This window comes from Phascolarctos cinereus, unplaced genomic scaffold (assembly GCF_003287225.1).
Source record: "Phascolarctos cinereus isolate Bilbo 61053 unplaced genomic scaffold, phaCin_HiC Scaffold_726;HRSCAF=1367, whole genome shotgun sequence".
Lineage (NCBI taxonomy): Eukaryota > Metazoa > Chordata > Mammalia > Diprotodontia > Phascolarctidae > Phascolarctos > Phascolarctos cinereus.
Genome location: NW_027556098.1, coordinates 275,488,359 through 275,511,066, shown reverse-complemented (window position 1 = coordinate 275,511,066; position 22,708 = coordinate 275,488,359). Strand labels below are relative to the sequence as shown.

The following is a 22,708-nucleotide window of genomic DNA, read 5'->3' as shown; positions in this document are numbered from 1 at the left end:
AAGTTATTCTGAAAGGTGGTACGATAAAGAAAAAAACATCTGAGAAATGATAAACAAACCATTACCTTTCGATATTTCACAAAATAGGCATTGATGGGTAGTCCACCATCTTTCCCTGATCTCCAGATCAGGTTGTAAGCATCTGGTTTGTGGGTCTGTGGGGGGCTCAGTATGATGGGGGCATCAGGAGCAGAGAAACTACTGGTATTTCTTTCTATTGATGCCTCTGTTGTGTTGGAATGTAACTTCACTGGAAAAATGTTCAAAGGCCCTGTTACAGAATCACCCTTTTTATGTCCATCACTCTGTGCGGCTTCAATAGGTGTAACTGTTTCAGCTTTGGTGCTTGTTTCAAAAGGAACTGCAGAAAAATCATAGAAAGCAAGAAAGGAGGCTATGGTAAGAGAGATTTTAATCAAAATTTGTAACTTCAATGTGTGCTACCCAATCAGAAATGCATTTTTTATTAGCTACTCTGCAAATATTACTGCAATCTGAGAAGACAGCATTAAAACAGGCAACATCTGAATGCCAAATAATCTTCCAAAATTTTGGAATTTGCTCATCTGGTTTCTGAGTTTCTTCTGAGAACAAGGAAAGCCTGGGAAGAATAGAAGTATAGGCATAGAAGTAGATGAAACCAATATTTTTCTGTAGGCTGTCACAGGTTTGCGATTAATATGGATAAAGGGTATTTGATGACATCAGTTTAGAGTCTCTCTTTGTATTTATTAAAATAAGCAAACAAATGAGAAAAATACCCTGAATATGTTACTTCTAAAAAATTAGGAATGAGCATTTCTGTAGTTTAAAGTTGAGATATTTTTGTCCTTCTTCCTTAGGGAGTAATCTAGAAAGAAAGCTCCTAAAAAACTGAAATGCAGCAGCAGAAATATGTAAAATAAACTTTCCTGAATTTACATGGGTACATAAAAGAAGAGGCTACACATGATTATGCTGCTCAGATTGTACTTAAATTTCAAATATGAAACAAATCATAACTTTAAGGAATGTTTTCTCAAAGAACCTTCTAAAAATTCTTTGTCTTTGAAAACAGCATTGTCAGTGTCAATCATCTCTCATGTTTTCTTGATTCTTCCCTTCTTAAAGGACTGTCACTTCAAATAGTGGTTCCCAAAGTCCTTTTATTAAGTCTACTTAATGGCCTTTTAGTTTTAAACTTCTATTTATTTCTCTCAAACATAGCTAATTCTTAAGGTTTAGAAAGAAAGCTGGACGAGGACCTTCCATTCAAGAAATCAACAGAGTATTTGTTTTGTATATGTTGTATGTTGAGCCAGTTAACAGTAAAACTTCAATATTTTCCTTTTGAGACACTCCAGTTCTTTACAGCATTGTTTATCTTCCTGATTCCCTCACGAGGAAGATAAAGGGTAAATAGCACTTATGCTCTTTTATACTAAGAAAACTGAAGTATAGGTCAAATATGTAACTTGGGTCATTATCATGTGACAATATCAAATTTTATTTTAGTTCTCCAACTATTACTATTTCATGCTGCCACTTCGATAAATAGTTTAATATTCATGCTAATAATCACTTGACCATATTTTCCACCTCTGTAAAACATGAATGCCTGTCCTACCCACTTGAGAATTGTTTTTAAGATAAAATGAGAACATATGTGTAAACACTTGAAAAAGTACTATAAAAGATTTAGATGCAAGGTGATGGTATATATAACACCTATTATATTACGGCTACTCAGTTCATATTAAAAGATGAAAAGCTAAACTGAATTATCTTTTAATAAGGTTTAGAAGAAAGTCTTACTAAGTCTTGAATAACAAAGATAAATTTATAGCAAATAAGAGTTGAAATTTAACACTCATGAAGTTGGGCACTGTAGCATTCAAAATTTTCCCATGCCACTGAGATGTGATGTTTTACCCTGACACTGAAAACCACTTCCCAGTGGTGGACTACCCAAAGGATCACCGAAAATAGTAATGGTAAAAGGTTCTCTCCCTCCTCACCACCCTAAGCCACAGCTAATTATCTCTCCTGGCTAAAGTCTAGTTTCCTACACTAACTCACACTCATAACCACTAGTCTACCTTCTGACTCACTACATAAACATAGTTGTTCCAAAAACAATATTCCTAACTTGTGTCCATGAACTTAGATTGCTTCCTAACTCAGTTTTAAAAATTAATTTCTCATCTTCTTCGGTGGAGAAATCTTGAGGCATACTTTTTCTATCTCAAATAGAACTGACCTTATGCTATCAATCCTTTTCTTTCCAGATTATCTACTAAAATCTTGCAGTCTTGCCACAAACCTGATTTCAATGTAGAAAAGAAACCATGTTGCTACTTCTGCTCTTTTCTCCTAAAATGTAGCTCCAGACAGAAGCTGCTCTGTTGTTGACATTTGACATAACTTTCAAGGGATTCCAAGCACCTGTGCTGTCCCTGGTCAAGTTTTACCATGCTGGAGCGTTTCTTTCCAAGCTTTTTGCAAATCAGCTGCCATATAAAATCATCATCACCAACCTTTTCTCTTTGGTCTGTCACCTACTTTTCACCTCCCTGCATACTTTAGCAAAGTATCAAGAACTGCTAATGGTCTCCTACACCCTTTGGGTTTACCACTTAGATACTGATCTAGTCAGCACTTCGATTATACTTTGAGAATAATTTGCTTGGAATTAATTATTAAATTATTTCTTACCTTGTGAATGTCAGTTCTACTAACTTCACTTCCTTTTTATGTCGCTAAATGATCTCTTTATATGTCTGTAACATCCCTAGCAGCACTTCCTCTTGGCTGTCTCCTAACTATCGTTAGCAACTTCTACTCAACTGAACTTGTTGTTTTAGTTAGCTGCTGTCACTAAAGCTTCAGATACTCTTGATCCTAACAACTGAGATTACACTACCTGCTACTAGTTATTACCAGAAGAATTAAAGGGAGGGAGTCAAAGAGAAACAACAAATCTTATGTATCAATCAATCAATATTTATTTAATGCCTACTATGTGCTGGGCACTGTGTTAAGTATAGTGGATACAAAAAGGGCAAAAACTAGGCCTTGCCTTCAAGAAGCTTGTGAATGTCAGTTCTACTAACTTCACTTCCTTTTCATGTAGCTAAATGATCTCTTTATATGTCTGTAACATCCCTAATGGGGGAGATAACATGCAAACAAACATACGCAAAACAAGCTATATACAGGTTAAAGAGAAAATAATTAATAGATGTAAGGTTCTAGAATTAAGAGGGGCTGAGGAAGGCTTCCTGTAGAAGGTGAGATTTTAGTTGGGACTTAAAGGTAGCCAGAGAAGTCAGTAGTTGGAGTGGAGATGGCATATCTTTCTAGGTGTGCAGGACAACCAAAGTGTAGCTGGTATATCAAGTGATTTATTTTTATCATGTTGTTGTTGCCTCTTCCATGTGCACCAGAGAATTCCTCTTAAAGAGAGGAACACTATACATGTTCTATGAGCATTTAAGCTAAACCTTCTCAACAATCTCATTATTCTGCAACCTAGAACCAAATGAGTTAATACTGAAAGTTTTGCTTAGAGGTCCCAAAGTTAAGTTTATAACCAACACTAGGTATCTCAGTAAATTTTACCATCTCTCTTGTGCCAAACTGCTTAATATCCGTGCAATCTGACAAATATGGTGATGAGATCTAGCTATTAGACACCTGGTGTTCAAAACCCCAAACTGAGTAACTTTGAATCTGAATTAAGTCCTTTAATCTTCTATTTATCTGTTTATCAATACTTTAATAATAATAGAAGGTTCTAAAGTGACTCACACCAAAGAATGATAAAGAAAAGAGGGATAATAATCCCTTGATGTAATAATTTTGTATAATCAATAACATTAACAAGTATTTAGCAAGCCCTAATTTGTGCCAGAAAGAACACCTTAGGTATTATCTGATAAGATCTCAGCTGATGGTTACGAAATAACCTGTTAACCCTCTAGACTTTAACAAGAATTGGCTGGTGAGAAGTATATTCCTAAGATTGACTTATATACCTTTCTAACTATTTCAACTGTCCTTCAAGCTTCATAAAACATATTATTTTACCATAGTCTTGGGCTCAATGTGAATCAGATTTCTGTATGCCAATATGTCAAAAATAGAGATTGAAGCCAAACTATTTTCTATTGGTCCAAGAACTAAGCAATACCAATCTAGATACCACCTTAGTCTGAAAAGATGGCATCCTGATGCCACAAAATATTCATAAGCATGCATATTATTGTTTAAAGATTGCTTGACTAGTTAAAGTATGTTATCTTATAACATCCTCCTCCTTTCCAAAAAAAAAAAAAGCATCAAATAAAAAACAAATGTCATGGCAACTCACCAACTGTAAGGAACGCCTCTGACAATGTAGAACCATATTCATTTGTGGCTTCACAGGTATATTTCCCAGCATGTGCCAGAGTGACAGCCTGAATATATAAAGAGCTTGATCCAGCTCGAGACATGATGAAGTAAACAGGCTCTAAAGTGACATCTCCAGATTTTGACAGGTGTGATTTTCGTGGCTTAGAGCGAAGTACTTGGGATGGATGGCTGGTTATCAAACCATGGCTGTCATACCAACGAATAACAGGAACTGGAAGCCCAGTGGCATTGCAGGATAAAGTAACAAAGTCACCGCCTATCACCTTTGTGCTTGTTGGTGGTGTTACTATAATCGGCTTGAATCCACTGCCTATTAAAATGCAATCCAAATACAGAATTTTAAAATACTATCAAATCCTAGAGAAAAGTAATGCTAATAGCTATATCCCCCACATAAGTAAAATGCCCATTAAAGATAGCCCTTTTCATAGTTAAGCTCCTAGACATTTCCTATGCAGATTTCCTGACCTTCAGAAAGAAGGAAATATGGATAATGTACTGATAGCTTTCCAGCAGGCAGGCATACTAGAAACATATTTGACTACTGTAAATATGGAATATGGGAATATATACATCTGACACCAAAATCTCACACATTAAATGTGATATATTCTGTGAGAAATATAGAATCAAATGTGATTCCTTCAGGAAAGTGATCACATTTTTAATCTAAAATTCATCAATCAAATCACAGACAGAGTTGAACTAGCCAAAATAAAATGTATTATGACAAAAAATGTGACCACTTTGTATTACACAGTAATGAAAATCTATAAAACATATGAAGATGTTCTTTATCTTAATTCCAAAGTAACTCTGTCTCCTGAATCATTTTATGGTATTTCTCTTTTGCTCCTAGGCCTCCAATTCTACCTCAACTTCTGAAGTGACACTAAGGACTTTTTCAAAGTGAATTCACAATAAAACACTGATTAACATTGATGTTATTTCCCCACTACATCTTTCTCCTTCTACCTTGTCCCTTTCAAGTTTAAATTCTGTGGTCAATCCAATGCTCTATGTGGTTCTTCTGCCTTTCCTCTTTTTTTCTATAGCCCCCAGGATAACCTGCACAATGAAAGGTCCTCTGTGATTTCAGCTATGGAAATGTATTTAAAATACCTAGAATGAGTTTATCACAAAATAGAAAAGAATCATAACTTCTTTAAGTGTGGCAGTCTCTGACGGGTTTCCCAAATGGACACTTTTTCTTAACACCACAGCTTGATCAGAAGTCATCTCTGAAGAAGCAGGAAAAGAAGGATCTTCTCCTGTTGTTTTATTAGCTTCTTTTAGTAAAACAGATATAGAAAAGAAGTTTTACAATAATAGCTATATATCTTTAAAGGGAAGTTTTTTAAAAATTAATTTATTTTTAGTTTTCAACATTCACTTCCATAAGCTTTTGAGTTTTCAATTTTCTCTCCCTCCCTCTTTACTCCCCTCCCTAAGAGGGTGTGCAATCTGATATAAGCTCTACATATACATTCCTATTAAACATATTTTCACATTAATCATAGTGTAAAGAAGAATTAGAAACAATAGGAGGAACTACAAGAAAGAAGAAACAAAACAAAACAGAAGAAAAAAAGGGCAAATAGTATGCTTCAATCTGCATTCCAACTCCATAGTTCTTTGTCTGGATGTGGACAGCATCATGAGACTTTTGCAGATGTCTTAGATCTTTGCAATGGTGAGAAGAGCTAAGTCTATAAAGTTAGTCATCACACAATGTGGCTGTTATTCTGTACAATGTTCTACTGGTTCTGCTTTCTTCACTCAGCATCGGTCCATACAAGTCTTTCCAGATTTTTCTGAAGTCTGCCTGCTCATCATTTCTTACAGCACAATAGTATTCCATTACATTCATATATCACAACTTGTTCAGCCATTCCCCAATTGATGGGCATCCCCTCAATTTCCAATTCTTTGCCACCACAAAAAGAGCTGCTATAAATATTTTTGTACATGTGGGTCCTTTTCCCATTTTTTATGATCTCTTTGGGTTACAGCCCTAGAAGTGCTATTGCTGGGTCAAAAGATATGCACATTTTTATAGTCCTTTGGGCATAGTTCCAAATTGCTCTCCAAAATGCTTGGATCAGTTCACAACTCCATCAACAATGCATCGATGTTCCAACTGCCCCACGTCTTCTCCAACATTTATCATTTTCCTGTTTTGTCATGTTGGCCAATCTGATAGGTATGATGTGATACCTCACAGTTGTTTTGATTTACATTTATCTAATTAATAGTTATTTGGAGCATTTTTTCATACGACTATTGATAGCTTTAATTTCTTCATGTAAAAACTGCCTATTCATATCCTTTGACCATTTATCAATTGGGGAATGACTTGCATTCTTATAAATTTGACTCAGTTCTCTATATATTTTAGAAATTAAGCCCTTATCAGAGACACCAGTTGTAAAAATTCTCTTCCAGTTTTCTGCTTCCCTCCTAATCTTGGTTGCACTGGCTTTGCTTGTGCAAAAACTTTTCAATTTAATATAATCAAAATTATCCATTTTGCATTTCATAATGTTCTTTATCTCTTGTTTGGTCATAAATTCTTCTGTTCTCCATAAATCTGGCAAGTAAACTATTCTTTGCTCTCCCAGTTTGCTTACAGTATTGGCCTTTACATCTAAATCATGTCCCATTTTGACTTTATTTTGGTATATGGTATAAGATTTTGGTCTATGCCTAGTTTCTGCCATACTCTTTTTCAGTTTTCCCAGAAGATTAAAAGGAATTTCTTATTATATTTGTTTATCCTACTAAGGAGAAGTCTCATATTTAGGACCTTTATTAGAGGAGGTAGGTAATCAAAAACCTAATTCTTTGAGGCACTAAGCTAAAATCTAAACTGAGGTTTGAAAACGTGTAACATAATTACAAAGAGACTGTCCGATTATATACGATCATGATACATGGCAGCATATAATTTGAGGAATGTAGAAGACACACATTTGTGGCTAGAAGGGAAAAATCTTCTTATTAAAATTTTATCATTATCTGCTTTAACCTATATTTCAAGCTTCATCAAGTACTAGATGATGAAGATATCTCTAGAAGTCAAAAAAATAATCTACTCACAAAACAAGCTGGCATTTTATAAATGCCAAATGATTTTTTAAAAGCAAATAGAGATGAAGTGAAATGTATTCACACTTATTTCTTCACACATTAAGAAAGACAGGCTTACTATTGAAAGGACAAAAGGAATATAAACTGATAAAAACAGATTAAGTCAGATTTAATGAACAAGCAGAATTTGAGTGCTCTCAGCATAAGTAGAGGTAGCACTGCTACATAAGATATCTTTAAAGTAAAAAAAATGAAAGATTTTTCATTTAATTTTTACATAAAGGTATCTTGCAACAACCCTGTGAGCTATTTATCAATAACCTTTAAAATTTTTATTGATAACATTTGTTTACCCGTTTACCTTTATTTCTGACTAAATTCCTCTTTCCTACCCTACCCAGCAAGCCATCTCTTATGACAAAGATTTTAAAAAGAGGGGGGAAAAAGCAGTTCAGCAAAGCTAACCAACAAAACAACCAAGTCTGACAAGATATGTAATGTTCCAGATGCATATACCCCCTCTCTCAATTCTGCAATGAAGGGAGAGAGATTATGAAAAATTTAACTGAGACAATTTTAACAAAATCTTTAAAAAGCATTAAATCAAATGCTAAGTTAGTACTGCAAATCTGTAATATATGTACAAAGAGAGATCGGCTCTCTGCATACTAACATGAATACATGAAGGCATATAATTTGAGGTATAGAGAAGACATTCAAGTTTGTGGTCACATAAGCCACAATAGTAGCCTAGTTTTTCCCCAAAACAATTTGTGCTATTTGGCATAATAAACCAACCTATAAGAAATCAGATTTGCTTGGATGAGGTGCTTTCTTCACAACACAACGAATCTTGCAAAGCAAAATTTCTTCATCATGGCAGGACTTAGGAGCCTACCTGTTTCAATTTCCAGTCTCCCAGTAGACTGCATAAATCCAATCCCATTATCCACCACACACTGGTATAATCCTGAGTCTTCCATGGCAACGCCACTGATTCTCAACGTGTTTTCTACTATCAGGTACCGCAAGGAAGAGTATATAGGCTCTGCATTATGAAACCAGGTAAGACTGGGAGTTGGATTTCCATGAACAGTACATGTGAAATGTACTGTGGCACCCAAGGAGACTGTCTGGTCCCTCAATCCTTTGGAAATGGAGGCTTGTTCTGAAAATAACACACACAAATTAGATACCAGCCCTCAAAATGCACTTCTTAAATTATCACATGTGAGTCATATGAAATGTTCCATATACCACTAACTTGCTAAGACTATGCTGTATTGTTTATTCACATTTTCTCATTTGCTGTGGCCATCAAAAAAATTTTAGATGCATAATAACTTGTCTCTAACGGAGCCCTTCATTAAGTTGAGGTCAAAGTCATATGCTACTAATAAGCTATAGTCTTCTTTTAATAGATCTCCCAAACCAAAAAAAAAAAAAAAAACCAAAACAAAACATAAAAACAGCTTCCAACCCTGTAGTCCTGTAAGCATTTATGTTTCAGGCTGCTGGCTCACTCTGTCATTCTCCCACCAGAATGGCAGTTTCACTGGTTCTAATACTAAAAATAAGGGCTAAAGCAAAAGAAATATATGTGCTCAAAAGAAGCTGGATTTTTTCAAATTAAATTAAATTTATTTATTTTTAGTTTACAACATTCACTTTCATAAGATTTTGAGTTCTAAATTTTCCTCCTCCTCCTTCCTCAAATAATATGCAATCTGATATAGGCTATCATGTACAATCATATTAAGCATATTTCCACATTAGTCATGTTGTGAAAGGAGAATCAGAATAAAAGGGAAAAAAAACCATGAGAAAGAAAAACAAAAAACAAAAAAAGACAAAGAAAATAGTATGCTTCAATCTGCATTCAGACTCCATGGTTCTTTCTCTGGATGTGGGGGGAGGGGGTTGGATTTTTTTTTCTTTTAGGGTCTAAGAAGTAATTTTTTGGCCTTGTTACCTTAAAAAAATATGCATTTCATCTTTACTTGTGGGACACCAAGAAAAAAAAAATCAATCCCACTTTTCATAAAGCTGTTATAAATGATTTCTTACTGGAATAGACAATTTAATGTTTTTCTACAAGGCATGTCCTAACAGTAAATACCTCCAGAGAAACTAAAAAATTGAATTTATTTTGACTTTCCTTTCTATTTTATTTTTTCTGGGTTTTCAAAGAAGTACAGGTGGAAGGGAAATATATTTTCTTTAAATAGCCATTTTATACAGTGACCTCAATGGCAAAAGCTCAAGATGGCCAGAGAGAAAGAAAGGGTATGTGTAAAAATGTGGCTAGGATCAAGGCTACTGTATAAATTAGAGACACAAACAAATGCATTACGAAAGATGAAATTAAATCAGGTACTATGTAAAGAGGTGATATTTTACAATTTTCCATTTTCTTGCTAGCCTTTTGCCTTCATCGCTACTACTAATTTCACAGGATCACAGGATTTAGGGTTGGACAACCGCAAGCAACCTACAAAATTCTTGAATATATACAAACCGATTAAAATGTAACTGGTCAATGTTTAAATAAAATAAAAATAAAAATACAATAAAACACAGATAATGTTAATTTGTGGTTTTCTAAGTCAATACTAGCTCACAGGATCCCTTTCCATTTGAGTCTGACACACTTATAGAGTTCAATTCCCTTATTTTACAGCTGGTGAATGGACTTGTCTGAGGTCTTACTGAAGAAATGTTATGCAAACCAAGGGCCCTGACCCTAAATTCTGCCAACTTCCCACTCCTCCATCCAGCCTGTCTACTATACCATGCTTACTCTCAGGTAACTCTTCTTACATTCTCCTGCTATATTTTTCTTTTTTTTTTTAAATTTGGCTTTTTATTTTTTCCTGAAATACATATAAAATAATTCTAACAATTGTTTTTTAAAATTTTTGAGTTCCAAATTCTCTCTCTCCTTCCCCTCCCCACCACCTCACTCCCCACTGAAAAGGCAAGCAATTTGATATAGGTTGTCTGTGTTCCTGCTATATTTTTCAATGGACAGGTTAACCTCATATCTAAAGAAATTAGTGTTGGACAAGAGCAGAACCAGAAAAATAATCTAATTTAAGTGTGACTTAAAAACATATAATGTCTTACCAAGCACATTAACTGTGTAGGTCACACGTGTGAGCTCTCCAGACTTGTTTCCCACCACACAGGAATAGTTTCCAGCATCATCTGGGTCTATGCTATCTGTGACCAGGTGGGAATATAACTGTCTCCAGTTACCTCCCAACAGAGAACCATGGCCGTCCTTTATCCACTGCACTTGAGAAGCAGGTACCCCACTCACCACACATTCCAGAGTTACAGGATTGTGAGAAACAGCTGCCAATGACTGGGAAAAGGTGGGGTGGATGATTCGAACATATTTTGATGAAGGACCTAAAAGAGGTAAGCAAAACGGAAAAATAATATGAAAAGTTGTCTCTTCTAATATATTTTCCTCTTTGCTGAGCATTCCCAACATCTTATTTATTCTCCTTTGCTTTCCTGTCTACAAGGCTTTGTTGTAGATAACGTCTATAGGAAATAGATGAATAAAATGAATCGTTTCTGTTATTATCATGGCCACTCTTGCTGGATGGAGCTACAGAATTTTCAGGAAGTCCAGATGTAACACTCAATTTGTAGTTTGGATATTATTTCCTTAATCCATCTCTTAGTCCTCGGTATCTAGCCATAGGTTAGTAGACAGACTTTCTGGTTAAGACCCATTAAGGTGTAGGGCCCATGACATTAATGAATTTATGAAACGGAGGAGAAAGACAGACAAACATCATGAATTTTTACAATATTTCCCTTTCTACCATTCATATACTGTGCTTTATGAGGAAGAATGGACGTCACTATAAATACCACACCTTGGTTACTCCAATACAAATTTTGAGGGAAAAAACCAATTCCTTTGATGGTGCCTTAACAGCATCCTTAGCTCTTTGAAGTATGTGGCATTTATTTTTAAAGATCGGCTCAACGTTAAATAAGCATGTGTAGGAAAGCACACTATCCAAGTATCCACATTAATACTCACTTACCAACTTTTTGTGAGAGTAATTATGAAAGGATTTTCTCCCTAAGTACTACCAAAGGTAACCAAATACTTACGGCTCACAATGAGCTTGTGGCCTGTGGGTTCAACTTTTAATTCACGTGTGACAGGATTGTAAACTGCACATTTATATGACCCTTTGTCCTCTGAAGATACATTCAAAATCTGAAGATTTCCTGATGGAAGGATTAGGTAGTTATCTAGAAGGAAGGAGAAGGAATATGATTAGGTTTCTTATTTTGTCCTATGATAGAATTACAAACCAGCTGAACAACAGTTATAGGTTTAGATAGAGACTTGGAAGCATATAAGCAGTGAACAGAAATCAAGAAAATGACCTCATAAACTGCAATAGTGGCTAAGGAAAAAAAAACAAGCCCATCAGTAACAATGGACCCACAATGAACCATCATGCATTAAAAAGAAAAACAAAACAAAACATGTTCAGCTACAGAGATACCACAGATACGTTCAGTTCCGTTCACTGATTCCTTGCAACAATAGATCTTACCTGTGGAATGTTCCAGCCATTTCCCCCGGACCTTATAGCGCACCTGTGCTGAAGGACTACTTTCTGGTATCTTGCAGCCAATGAACCCAGCACTTTGTTCCTCTGCTATAACAACATGTTTTGTTGATACACCAAAATCACTAAGACCTTGAAAGTAAAAACCAATTTAGAAAGATGAAGAAAGTTTTGCTTCTATTTTTCTGGAAGATGTAAGTACTAAAAATAACATTTGTCATCTAGTCTTAGTTTTCTGCTAATCCTAGAGAATAGCAAGATTTTCTTCCCAAAAAGTTAGGGGCAAAAAATGGGGAGAGGGGCAAATAAGAAATAACAAATGGCTGCCTCCTTGCTCCTCTATATAGTATTTAAAGCCCTTTACAACCTGACCCCTTGCTACCTTGAGTCTTCTTACGCTTGAGTCCCTGCCACATACTCTATAATCCAGTTGGTAGTAGACTCCAGTCTATCTGCTGTTCCTTAAATACAACATTCTGATCTCCTGCCCTTAGACAGGCTATCCCCCTATGCCTGTAATGTTCTGCATCACCTCTTCAGTACAATCTTTAACTAAAACTCACTCATCATATATATCTTTATCCAATCCACATCATTTCTCACTGCAATATCAAGTGCAGGACTAATTCTTAGTGCATTGCTTGAATCATCTGAATATCAGATGTCACAATCAGTCACAATGCCTCTCAGCTCCCCATTAAGAAAGCAAATCTTAAAATGGCTGAACTTGTTCCCCAACCTGTGTGCAAGGTATTCTTTGTTATTTTCTCTTAATCTAAAAGTTTCCAGCAGTTTATAGTTATTCTAGGGCAGAGATGTCAATGCATGGCTGAAACTAAATTAAAATGTAACTGGAAACATTTAACAAAATAAAAAAATACAATAAAACATAAGTAACATTTTGCATTTTACAACTAAGTCAATATGTGGCCCTACATAAAACTTACTGGTCCCATTTCTACTTGAGTTTGACACCACTGGTCTAGGGTATTCAACCCTCTGTGTGTTTATTGGAGTACTAGCAGCCACCACTGTTTGAAAGGTAGATAGTTCAAACTAAGAAAAACACTTGCTCCAGATTTTCTACTATCTCCACAGTCAGGAGATGATATTCCTTTCCTCATGGACAATTCAATCATCTTTTCTTGTTTCTCTAGCCCAATTTTTATTATTGAATTCAAATCAACTCAGTAACCAAGACATAGGAGGTCTATATGGACAAAGCAATCAGATGTTTAAAAAAGATAAGGGGTATTATGAAATAAAGGAACTCAGTGTCAAAGCAAATAATGAACTCCTAAAACTGAATTTTAAAGTTTTAAAATATTAATTCCAAAGTTTACATTGGAAATGTGTTCACATTCAGATGGCCTTCCAAAAAAACAAACAAAAAACAAACCCACATCATTGGGCTTGGCCTACTGTTTTACCTTTGGCAGGACTTCAAGCTATAATGGGTGGCACCAATTTAATAAGCCTCCCGCCATTTGGGGGATATACTATACATCAAAAGTTGAAATATCAAACTTACCTCCAATGGATACTGTCGCAGGCTTACTCACAATTGCACCAATGCTGTTGTTGGCGATGCATTGATACTGACCACAAACAGAAGGGCTGAGAGAAAGAATGGTTAACGTCCCCTGCTGAACCTCAATTTGCTCCACATTTCTGTCGAATTTTTTTCCATTAAGTAACCATGATATGTGTACGGTCACAGGTTGAGCAGAGCATTGTAGGGTTACAGATTCACCAAGTTTCTGGACAATAGAGTGTGGCTCAGAAATAAAACGAGGTACCAAGTCTATAAGGAAACCCCCCCCCAAAAAAGTGAAAAGGGCATTAAGGGCATTACACTCAATTCCATTCACTAAACATTTTAAACATTTATTAAGTACCTAATATGCAAGGGATTCTGTTAGGTACTGGAGATATCTAGAAATCTACCATTTATGTAGCACTTTAAAGTTTCCAAAGTGCTTTACTAATAGCTTCTCCTCACAGCAACTCTGTGAGGTAGATGCTATTATTATTATCCCCCTTTCACAGAGGAGAAAATTGAAGCAGAAAAGTTAAGTAATTTGCCTATATAAAGAAAAATACAGGAGTTCCTACCTTCAAAGGGCTTCTACTTTGTTTCATTCACATCAATAGGCAGAATTTTCTGTTACTTATTTAATTTTGTTGTTCTTGATATCAATATCCTTATAACCCATTTTTAGAAGCAAAGAAAGATAGACTACCAGTCTGAGAGTTAAGACTCTAGCCTACTTAAGAGGTTCAAGAATAAAAATCACATAACAGGCTCAGTTCTATTTATAGGAAAAAAAACCAAACCAATGTTTGATTTTCTGAGAAACATTAACACCTGCAGGTCATATGGCTATGACTTAGCAGTCCATAAGAAATGCTAGTTCTTTTGAAAGTATGGCAAAGGAAGAAGGAGAGGGAGTAAAAAAAAAAAGCATGGCAATTATGTTCATAAAAAGAACAATTTACTCTACTTTTTACTAACAGAATTTGACTTTGTGAGAAAAAAAAGTTATGAATGTTAGCCTCGAAATACTTTTTATTAGTTTTAGTTTTTTAATCTTTCAATTAAGAAAATAAAAAAAGAAAAACAGCTATAATAAAACGTGAAGTTAATTTTTAATGAAATGTAGCTAAAATGGAGGAATTACTTTTCTGTCTCTCAAATTATTTAATTTACTAAGTAGGTTCCTTCAGAAACATAGGAGAGAGAAGTTTGCTTGTTAATGTGGCAAAGTTAAAAGAGAAGAGTTTGGATTAAGGAGAACAGAAATTTTTTTTGCGAAGCTGAATAAAACAAAATTCTTACAAGAAAGAAAAGATAACATTAGCTATTGAATCTACTTTTACAGAAGACTAGATGATCCATCCCCTTTCCAGCTTAAAATTCTTTGATCCTATGATGTAATAAAAAATGAAGATTTTGGCACTAACCTGAGTCTGTTGTTGTGATTTCATAAATACATTAAGGAATTCATGGCTTTCATCAAGAGTATGGGTATTCCCTTCTTAATAGGGCTATTTTCAAATAGCTGTGACCAAAACATTTACCACGAGTTGCTGTACCCAACTGAAGATGAGCCTCTCCAAATTTAGCTATGCTGGTTCTCAGTCAACGGACAAATGACATTGTTGGGTCTATGCTCAAAGTCCTTCACAGCTGGCAGAACCTACTAAAACTTGCATTCCTGCTGAGATAACCCTCAAAAGCCCACGGTAATCTCTACACTGAAACAAGGTGGTGAAGTAAGACCTTAGTTTTCCAGCAGAGGAACTACTAGAATCCAGAAGGTAGTTTTCTCAGGGCAGGCTCAACTGTTTTAAACTGGCTATGATAATCTCTGATATTTAACAAGTACAATGTGAGAATTCAACAAATATTCATTATTATCTACAATGTACAAAGTATTGTGCTAGATACCAATAAATGTAAGGGAGGGAGACTATCCCTAAAGGAACCCACTATCTAATAAGGGACATAAGACATAACCAAACAACCATCATACAAAACAGAACATGATAAAAGTATGAGAGGTACATAAGTTGTGTGAGATGTCATGGGGTTTTCCTCATCAAAAATCCTCACTCTTGTTTTTACACAGAATTCTTTCTGCAGTAATAATCAACTGAATTTTATTCAACCAGTCACTACTATTTAATGTACTCTTGATGGAACTGTAAATTAATCCAGTCATTCTAGAAAGCAATTTGGAACTATGCTAAAAAAAAGTCACTAAACTGTGCAGACTCTGACTCTGTGCACTATTACTAGGCCTACACCCAAAAAAAAAACCCAAAAGAAAAAGGCCTCATATATACATTGTATTTATAGCAGTTCTTTTTGTGGTAGCTCTAACTGAAAACTAAGGGGGTGTCCATTAATTGGGAAATAGCTGGGGAAATTATGGCATATGGCTATGTTGGAATACTAGTGAATCACAGGAAATGAGAAAAGGAATGGTTTCAAAGAAACCTGGTAAGACTTGTATGATCTGATACAGAGGTGAGCAGAGCCAGGAGAACAATTAATACAATAACAACAACAATACTGTAAAGATAAACAATTTTGAAAGACTTAAGATCAATGCAAGGATCAACCAGGTGGAGTTCCAGAAGTCTAATGATGAAACACCACCCACCTTCTGACAGAGAAGTTATGAACTCAGTGTACTGAATGAGACATACAGACATGTTTTTTGGACATGGCCAATGGGAGAATTTGTTAGGCTTGACTATGCATATTTGTTAAACGCATTTTTATTTTATTCCTAATTGGGGTACAGGAAGAAGTAGGGAGACAAAATAAATTTTTGTTGAGTAAAAGAAAATTTAAACTAGAAATTTAAGCAATAAAAGAAATTCCTGAAATTCACAAACAAAAGGATCTTGTACAGAAGGTGGCACTTGTGCTCCCAACCTGGGAACCCTATACCCCTAGGAGACCACAGACCTATTCAAGGACTCCTGGCATCTACATGAAAACGAGAATTGTAACATATACATATATGTGTATGTTAGTAATTCTCAAATGTATACAGATGCTTTGTGATTTCTAAAACAATCCATTTAAAAACATTACTGAATTCATGGTAACTTTTTATCATTATTTTCTCAATGTTTATTAATAGCACAATTACCATTACAAGACAGCTCTCAAAATTTTTAGAAATTAAAAGGAAGTCCTTATATTTGAAAAAGTTCAGTGCCACTCTGGTACAGGATGTTCATACACAAACAATCCAGGCAATTGGTCAAAGCAGTCCTTAGCTATATACTCTAGTACCATTACTACAGGCTTACCTGAACTTACAGAAGAACACAGGATCATAAAAGAAACATATAACAGTGTCTGTAATGATCCAAGATCTGGATTCATAGCGCCAGAATACAGGGGCTGATAGAATAGACTTCCAGAGTAAAACACAGCTCTTGGCACACTGAAACAAATGAAGGAGAAAAAGAAAAACCTTTAAACGTTTTTTGTATAAGCAGACAAAAGTGAGAGTCTATGTCTTAATCTTCTTGATAGCTCTACAGAGAATCACACTCAGGGGTCTTAATGAAGCAGATTCTCCTACAACTTAAACCAATTTATGGAGACTAAATTAGGCATTTTAGAAACTCCACTAACTCTTCACATTATTAAGATTCCATTTTGTGTCCAAGCAATTTATCTTGATATATCAGTGGTCTTAATGAAGCGATTCAACCTTCACAATCACCCAAATTAGTCATAGTTGCAAAGTTAGATGATGGAAAACTGGACCTGCAACTGAATTGAGTAGATTCAAAATACAAGATCATGATATTAAGGCCTTGATACATTAATGATGACAAATATAATGAATACTGTGTTGTTCTTTTGTAACATAATATCTCTGGCCCATCCTTAGTAAGGTGTATTTCTAAGCGTTTTCAGCAGCAGTAATGAATTCTTAAATTTATCCACCTATTCTCCATCTCATTCATTTCCCTTGTGACTAACTATGCATTCAAGGTAGCTGAGTTGAAAGAGGAATATGTTCACTGAGGAATACTTTAAATTATACAGTTTCTTCAATGGCATTTTAGAGCTGCTCCAAGATTTATAAATGGGTATGAATATCTGCCCTATACTCTAAGAAAAATACTTATACTTGATACAACAAGTTGTATACTTTACATAACATACTTAATGGTTGTTGTTCATTCTTTGTTATACTTCACATAATCCCCAAATGGTATTATTACTTGGGAAATTTAATAGTACGAAGAAGATGGAAGAAAGGATTCACTTAAGCATTACTTTTTAAAAGTCACAAATATTACCATGATCCTTGAACCCTCAACAAAACAATACAATTTCATTTTACATAAAAAAGATCCACATAAGGCTAGAAAAGCTGTATTGTAGGCTCCTATTTAGCTCAGAATAATAGGTCTCTCACAAGCTTTTTTAGAAATTCTCCAACTGACCTTTTCAGTGAGAAAGAAAGGATATTTTTGGTAACACTCAGTTGGCAGAAGGGGCCAGCTGTGCAAAAATTTCTTCAGTTTATTTGAATTCTCACTCAGTTCAAGGGCAAGTACAGTCACAGCACTAGTAAGGATTCAGGACAAAAGTAAACATTCAAATAACTTGTTAACAGGAGATACTTCCCTCAAAGGGTTGGGGGTTAGGGATCCTTTTCTTTCTTTTGCCAAATATTTGCTCACTATTTATTTATAAAAAGCAATGAAACATATATTCAGTATCAACTTTACCCCTAGCATACGAGCTACTGAGTCCCGTTGCAGTTGTCCTTTAAAACCAAGGCAGAGTTCATTATTACCAGGGCATTATTACTATCTAGATAACATCCCATAAGAATACCTTTACTCACCCATTTTTAACCTATTGTTTATGGGTTCTCTGCTTCAGATGTCAATATAAATGACTTTATATAGATATTCCTATTTAATTTTGGAGACTAGAAAAAAACTAACATCAACATATAGCAAGTTTGATATTTCGATGGATTTGTGACTGCATTCATATTGTTACTCCCCACAACGGTAGAGATCACAACCCATTCTCTCTCTCTCTCATACTCTGAGATTCTTCTACTTATAACTCATTGGAGAATCTGAAGTAAGTGCTTACTAAATACTTGCTGACTTCCTAAGACTTGTCCACAGATGGCTAGATCAGCCTGACAAGAGCCAATGAAACCAAAGTCATGGTCACTGGTATATAAGTCAATCGACTTTGCTGTATTCCACAGCCACAGATGACACCCCTTAGGGAAGCAGTATAATATAATAAAAAATCATGTTGAATTTAAAATAGGGAGCTCAGGTTCAAATTCTGCCTCTGATGTTTGTAACCCCAGACAGTTACTTAATCTCCCTGGGTCTCAGTTTCCTCATTTGTACAATGAGGAAACTGAACTATATAGCCTAAGGTCTCTTTCAGCTCTAAATCTATGATTCTAAGCACAAAACTTATTATTCCTCAAAAAGGTGAATTAGAGCAGTGCAGGGATAGATCAGTGTAAATCCATTCACACTACCAGAAAAAAAAATTGATAGATCATTCTATGGTGGGTCATTACTCTTGTAGTCAAATACATATTTTTTTAAATCACTATAATTATCAAAAAAAGTAGTGGAGTTAATAAGAATTCGAAGGGTATGCAGAAAGCACAAACTATTATAAGTCAAACAAAATAATATGTTGGAGGTAGGGAAAGAGAAGGGGAAGGCAAAAAGGAAATCTTATCTAACAAATAACTCATTGGGAGTAAAATCAATGCCACCTACCTTTTAGAACAACTTGAACATTCAATTTTTAAAAAAGCATTTACTAAAGTCCTATTAGATGACAGAAATTGTACTAGGCACCAGGAGAGGGGGAGAAAAATAAGGAGAGCAGTAGAAAGACAAAAATGAGAGGTCCTGCTCTCAAGGAGCTTACATTCTTCTGACATGAGCCTTGTTACTTAATCGTTTAGATTTCATCCGACTCAAGACTCACAGAATCTGAGAATTGAGAGACCTAAGACCAACTCATACCTGAACAAGAATCCCCTCTACAATATAACCAACAAGTGTAATCCAGATTTTAGGGGGGAAATAGTACTAAAGAACATTGATCAAGTGTTGTTCTTATAATACTTTGGTTGAAAATGCTGTGATTAATCAGCTATCCCCAAGCACAAGAAGAGTGGACAAGCTCCGTTTCCCATAGGGTATTTTTCACTAATAAGGAGGCCTATTCTCCAACAGGCCTCAGCTGCCTCCTCCAACCACCTCCTCAGCAGGTCCCTTCCCCTACTGGTAAATTCTTCCCGGAACCTCCATTTTGGTTAAGGGCCCTGACTAGCCATCCTTCATGCCCTGAACTTTGATACCTTGCCTTCCTCACAGGTACCTCTCCAGTTCTATTGTCTTCCTTCAGTAACACCGCCCTTCCTTTTTAGCTCTCCTTTTATGTTTCCTATTCCTCAATTAGAATGTAAGCTCCTTGAGGGCAGGAAGTGTCTTTCTTTTTACTTGTATTTATGTCTCCATCATTTAATGCAATGCCTGGCACATAGTTGGTGTTCAATAAATGCTTATTTACTGACTGACTTTTCCTCGTGATATTGTCAGTGCACACGTCCTCTTACTATAACCCTCCACACAGAAAAGCTATGTCATGGAAACAAAACTCAAGGAAATTATTTCAGATTGTGGCACACCATTTTTAAAAGCTTGTTAATCCCATCCTAATAAAAGTAGCATGCAAACCATTTCAGTCACAAAGCAAAATAAAATGTAGTATTTTAATTTCATCAATTCTAAGCATTTTATCAAACCTTGAGTCAAGAACTAAGTTCTTGTCTTCTCAGACACTTACTACCTTCTCAGACCTTGGGCAAGTCATTTAACTTGTTTGCCTCAGTTTTGTCAACTATAAAATGGGGGAAATAATAGCAGACTTCACAAGGCTGTTGTGAAGACAAAATGAGATATCTGTAAAGGGCTTAGTATAGTGCCAGGCATATAGCAGGTATTATATTAAATGCAAGCTATTATCATATTATTATTAAACTATATTGGAGCTTTAGCCAATTCACTTCCAGTTTAGAGTTTGACATCTGACCATAATATTATGTAGCAAAAAATACTCCCACCCCAAATTTTACATGTATACTTTCCCCTCTGCTGGGACCAATGCTTGAAATTATCTGTGGTAACAGCTTTAGCTATTTTATGAGTTGATCTCTTGACCTTTGAACCCTGGAAACAAGACCCAAAGGGAAATCCAGATCTTTGGATGGCAAAGAGTATAATTAGAGAAATATAAAGGTTTTAACACAGTAGAATAAGCTCTTTGAGGGCAGGGACTGTTTTACTTTTGTCCTTATGTCTGTTGAATTAACTGAGCTGGATGTCAAGATACACAAAGATCCCATAGCAAAGAAAGTTCATCACAAAGTAAAAGTCAGATTAGTCCAGGTATAAGAAATAGGGAGCAGAGGAGAGCTACTGCTTCCAATGACAGAAGTTTGGAAATCATAAAAATATCACACACAGATTTATACCCAGAAAGGACCTTTGAGATCGTCTATAACCATAGGAAGGAATCTCAAGCCCTTTAAGATTACAGCAAAACCCATCCAAGCATGATGCTTTATCAGACACCACAATCTAAACACTCAGCGCATTTCTCAGAAGGTAGTGACAGACCAAGGTTCGTGGTCCTATGAGTGCCAAAACAATACTACTCTTCCCAAAATGACTCAGTGATAAGGTAGAAAAAACAGATCGTCTTGTCAGGAATATAGGAAATAAATGAAAGTGTGAAGCATATACATAAATACATACATACATACATACATATATATGTATATGTATATATGCCAAAACACACAATCAGAAGCCCTTTCTAGCTAAAGATGATGTTACCTTCTCAAAGCTAAATATTATGTTAAAATCTTTTGGAAAATTTCAGAAAGAATGGATTTGTAAATAGAGGGAAAAAGGGGTCAATATGAAAGTAGTTTGGGAGTTATAAAAATAGCACACACAGATTTATACCCAGAAAGGACCTTTGAGAAAGGACTTTTCAAACAGAAATAGAAACAGGGGCCATTAAATTGTCCATAAGGATCCCATGTGCTGCATACTGACTTAGAAAATGATACATTTATATAAATTTCTTTTTTTATCAATACATCACTGCAGTAAAATCAGCTAGTAACTACATTTTAATCTAATTCAGGCTGCAGCTAGAAGTGTTGTGGGCCACCTATTTGGCACTTCTGACCTAGTCCAACCTCCTCCTTTAACAGATGAGGAAACTAAGGTCTAGAAAGAGTACCTTTTACCCAAACAAGGTCACAGGTGGCCAGGAATCAAATCTAGGAACTGTGGATATTCTTTCCTCATTATACAATAAACATTTAAGTGCCGAATATGTGCTCCATAGTGTGATGTTAGATTAAGTTTAGATAAGATGTGGTCCTTGCTATAAGGAAGTTTTAAGTAGATAGAAATACTCCATGAACTGATTTCCCAACCAGAAATGATCCTTCCTTCCTTAGGTGTCAAAAGAACTGTATCTCATAGTGTCCCAAAAGTCTTAGTGCAGCTTTAAGCTTCAGAGGTGTAAAAGTAAGTTTTAGTTGCTTAAAACTGCACTAAAACTTTGGGGACACCATGTAGTTATTTCCTACATTATAATTATTTTAGTTACTGAACATTTGGGTTGGTGTCACATTATTCTCGCTAAATTCAGACCTACATAAAAATAAGGACTATGCCTTAATTACCTTTGTATCTCCTCCAGGCTTTTAAGCACTTAATAAAAAGGTGTTGAATGAATGTTCAGCTATCCAATGAAGGCCCCGCAAGTGAATGAATGGGTGAAGTCTGAATTCCCAATTCCAGAATGAAAACCTAGCTGTAGAAGTCAAATATAGGAAATAATAAATATTTGGGAATTTTATGTGTTAAGGTGTGTATATATATATAGTGATGAGAACTTGAGAAGTAAATTTATAAATCCAAAATATAAAATAGTCATCTTTGATTACACATAAAAGTAAAAAGATTTGGCAGAAACGAAACCAAATGTAGCT

General features: G+C 35.3%; 1 protein-coding gene across 3 annotated transcripts in view; it reads right to left on the bottom strand.

The window, feature by feature from the left end:
• Window positions 1-22,708, bottom strand: part of CDON (cell adhesion associated, oncogene regulated) — a 116,034-nt gene that overhangs the window by 40,527 nt on the left and 52,799 nt on the right. For 2 of the 3 annotated variants that reach the window (XM_021000606.2, XM_078147115.1), the window contains exons 2-9: window positions 16,923-17,059; window positions 13,624-13,896; window positions 12,078-12,224; window positions 11,623-11,766; window positions 10,612-10,899; window positions 8,384-8,653; window positions 4,352-4,705; window positions 66-361 (exon numbers count right to left, since the gene is read on the bottom strand). In XM_021000606.2, coding sequence (XP_020856265.1) covers window positions 66-361; window positions 4,352-4,705; window positions 8,384-8,653; window positions 10,612-10,899; window positions 11,623-11,766; window positions 12,078-12,224; window positions 13,624-13,896; window positions 16,923-16,998 — 1,848 coding nt within the window. In that variant the 5' untranslated portion in view covers window positions 16,999-17,059. Of the gene's footprint in view, window positions 1-65; window positions 362-4,351; window positions 4,706-8,383; window positions 8,654-10,611; window positions 10,900-11,622; window positions 11,767-12,077; window positions 12,225-13,623; window positions 13,897-16,922; window positions 17,060-22,399; window positions 22,531-22,708 lie in introns of all 3 variants that reach the window. The other variant, XM_021000607.2, reaches the window with a different exon arrangement.